At 34.1% G+C, this 3,737-nt stretch overlaps 1 protein-coding gene across 1 annotated transcript; it reads left to right on the top strand.

Moving 5' to 3' along the window:
- Positions 1-2,175: 2,175 nt before the first annotated feature.
- LOC104212543 (uncharacterized) lies at positions 2,176-2,931 on the top strand. Its single transcript, XM_009761839.1, has one exon. The coding sequence runs from the start codon at positions 2,176-2,178 to the stop codon at positions 2,929-2,931; it is 756 nt and encodes a 251-aa protein (XP_009760141.1).
- Positions 2,932-3,737: the final 806 nt, after the last annotated feature.

The following is a 3,737-nucleotide window of genomic DNA, read 5'->3' on the forward strand; positions in this document are numbered from 1 at the left end:
AATTCAAACTTCCTTTTCCCACAGGCTTGACGACAACTTTTTATTTATTGATGATAAAGACTTTTTCCTCTTTTATTTTTTCTGGATAAACACTTGGCCTTTTATTGTTTTTTTTTGTTTATATGAGAGACTTGACTTCAGAAATTTATTGGGTCAAAATATTTTGTATTTTTTCCGTAATTAGAAGGTAGACAGTAAACAGGCACATTTGGGAGAGTGAATGATACCTAAAAAAATGACCCAATAATTGAAAGAAGTGCAAGTACAAGAACCTTGTAGTCTGAAGTATTTCCTTTTCTCCCCTTTTTTTTTTTAAATTTCCTTTTTCCTTTTAAGTATACAAAAGAGTAGTGTAAAATATATAATGTATTCATATTTGATGAAAAGAAGATTATATTCAGTACGTCTTGAAGAGACATGTGATATTAGTAGTTGGGAAATGAGAATATCTCGATTATATTTAATGAAATGACCCCATTACAACTAATAGTTATATGTCGTTTTTACAAAGTATACTACAAAACAAGTAAGTTCTTCATTAAGTAATAATTTATTTTTTGTACCCTTGTCAACATTAATAACTTATACTTTTACAGATGTTTATTGGAAAAATTGTATACCTAATTTTCCTTATCGTAATAAATAAATAAATAATTAGGTTTATAAAGCAGGCGAGAACGAAGAATGGGAGAACTCAAGAAACAACTTGCTAGTTATTTTTAAATTATCGTGTAAAGTAAGAACTCTAATAAGTGCTCATTTAATTATTTGCACAAAAACAGTAGAATTGAAAATAATAAAAAGAACAGTAAAAGGAGGTACCCAAAATCTAAACGAAGTTTCGTTCTCTTTTAGCTAATTTTGTTAATAATAATCCTAGAGCTGAACCTATTTTGAGAAAGGGAAGATGGAAAGAAATGGTTGGTAGAGGAGTCAATTGAGTTTAATGATAGAACATTAGAACTGTTGGCCCTGCTTCCTTTTGGTTCTTCGTTTTCCAAATGCACAAATTTGGTGCTTTGGACGTGTGGAACGATACATACATTTTCCGTGGGTGTGAACATCCCAAAATTGTTAGACTCGAGCACCATTTTTTTATTAAAATTTATACGTTGAAACTTGAATATATATAAATATCAAAATATCTGGATATGAATTTCTAAAAAAAATTATGATAGTTGATAATGATAATGCCTAACGGTGATAGACGGATAGTCAGGGGCGGATCTACAATATTAGGTGCAACAACTTTTACCCGAACCTTGTATTTGTATCATATTGGACAGTACAAGCCCAATAAACCATTAGCCCAATTATAGTTGAAGTAACATATTTGTACATGATACTCTTACATGTGATAGACACATTTTTGTAATAGCTAGCCACATTTTACCACTCCTAATAGTATATAAACAAAAAGATGTTTCTGGAACAAATACAAGAAAGACATTTTCATTTCAATAAGATCAGATATTTTTCTCTCTCTTCGTCTCTCATTTCTTCTTCTATGATAATGGAGTTTTGTACAATAACCGAGCTTTTCTTCACTTGATATGGTATCAGAGCCGAGGATCGCTATCAACTCTCTTATTCGAGTCGAGCGATGTTACCCTCGACCTTAGTTTTACAAGTTTCGGTTTCATGTACAAACCCTAATATTCCAAAATTTGGGGTTTTACATATTAATGTGGATGTTGTGGTCCATTTCTTTAAAGATGAAGCTTTTCTAAGTTTATTCATGGACTTTTGACTGGATCTCAAAGTCTCGACAGGTTCTCACTATTTCAGAAGAAGAGCGGTATCATCCACTATCACTCTTATTTGTTACTGTATATACATCATTCTGGTTTGAAATTTTCTTAGAAATATCATTTGATTTTAGAAATACTAGCTGCTATCATGACCATAGATGCTGACACTACGTCTTCGTCCATTTCATCTGAGGGTTTTGCTACTTTTAGTCTAGATCCTTCTCACCCTTTCTATGTTCATCTGTCGGATAGTCCTGGTACTCATTTAGTTTCTCCTCCGTTTGATGGTACTGGTTTTGTTGCATGGAGGAAAAGTATGCTTGTTTCTCTGTCTGCCAAAAATAAATTGGGCCTGATTAATGGTCGGCATGATAAACCTTCAGTAGATTCTCCTTATTATCCCTTTTGAGAAAGGTGCAATGATATGGTGATCGCTTGGATCACCAATTCTCTCTCTACGGATATTGCTACCAGTGTATTGAAGTACAACACTGCTAGGAAAATCTGGTTAGATATAAATAAAAGATTTGGACAGTCTAATGGGTCTAAATTCATCCAGATTCAGAGGGAAATTGGAACTATCTCTCAAGGGACTTTAGATATTGCATCTTATTTTACTAGGTTGTTAAGTCTTTGGGATGAAATGAGTACTGCATATGTGGATCCTGTTTGTTCTTGTGGTGCTTTACCCAAATTCATTGAAGAACTCAAGCTCTTTTGGTTCTTAGCTGGCCTTAATGAATCTTACTCTACAATTAAGAGTAACATTCTTATGATGTCTCCACTCCCTACTATTAGTGGAGCTTATTCTATGTTACAACATGATGAGAAACAGAGGGAATCTTCTCACATACCATGCTTCTCCAATGAGTCAGTCTCTTTCTCTGCATCTTCTACACCTTCTGATAATCAGAAAAGTTTTAATCAAAGGGTTCAGTTTGAGTTAAGAAATCCCGGGCAAGGTGTGGGGGTTTCATGCAAGTATTGTAAAAAGTCAGGGCATACCATTGAGAAGTGCTACAAGCTGCATGGATTCTCTCCTGATTTCAAGTTCACACGGTCTAAAAGGTCTGCCCCATGTGTTTATGCTAACACTTCATCCATTGAATCTTCAGTTCAAGCTCCCCTTTCCCAACCTGGGACTTCATCTACTCATGGTTTAAGCCAGAAGCAATATTAACATCTTATCTCTTTTCTACAGCAAGCAAATATTTCTCCTGGTACCAACAATAATAGTTCTTCTAGAGAAACTTTTGGCTTTGCTAATTTTGTAGATTTGTTGAAAAGTTCTGTGGTTAATTCTATTAATTTTCATGTTTGTGCATCTTCTCAGTTAAGTGATGATAGTTGGATTTTAGATTCTGGGGCTACTAACCACATGACACCTCATAAACAGTTTCTTCACAATTTAAAACCATTACCTTAGCCATTTTTAATCACTCTTCCTAATGGATATAAAGTCAAGGTTGTTTCAACTGGCTCTTTACACCTTAGGGCTGACATAACCTTGCATAATGTTCTTCTTGTGCATTCTTTTCAATTTAACTTGATCTCAGTATATCAACTCCTTCTTCAACTTAATTGTCTTGCAATACTCACCATTGCTACTTGCTATTTACAGGGCCCTTCTCTGAAGAGGCCATTGGAAATTGGTAAAGCTACTAATGGTCTGTTTTTTTTTCCACCTTGATGATACTGCTTCACCATCTCTGTCAGTCCCATCTGCTGCTAGCAATATTTTTTGTTTTTACTGCATCTTCTTTTCTTGTTTTTACTAATCACTCTTGTAATGTTTCTACTTATGCACCTAATCCTGTAACACCTCTTCCCTTTACTCCCCATTGTAATTCAAATTCTAGTATCAATAAAATTGATTCTGTTTTGGCACCAGAGACTAGGCCACATACCTTTTACTAGAATGAAGTCTATTCCATTTGTTTCTAGCAAGGTTTATTCTAAACAATCTTTTATTTGCTCTATTTGTCC

Source organism: Nicotiana sylvestris, chromosome 12 (assembly GCF_000393655.2).
Source record: "Nicotiana sylvestris chromosome 12, ASM39365v2, whole genome shotgun sequence".
NCBI lineage: Eukaryota > Viridiplantae > Streptophyta > Magnoliopsida > Solanales > Solanaceae > Nicotiana > Nicotiana sylvestris.

Coding starts and splice junctions, on each gene's coding strand:
- LOC104212543 (XM_009761839.1), top strand. CDS start 2,176: ATGGTGATCGCTTGGATCACCAATTCTCTCTCTACGGATATTGCTACC.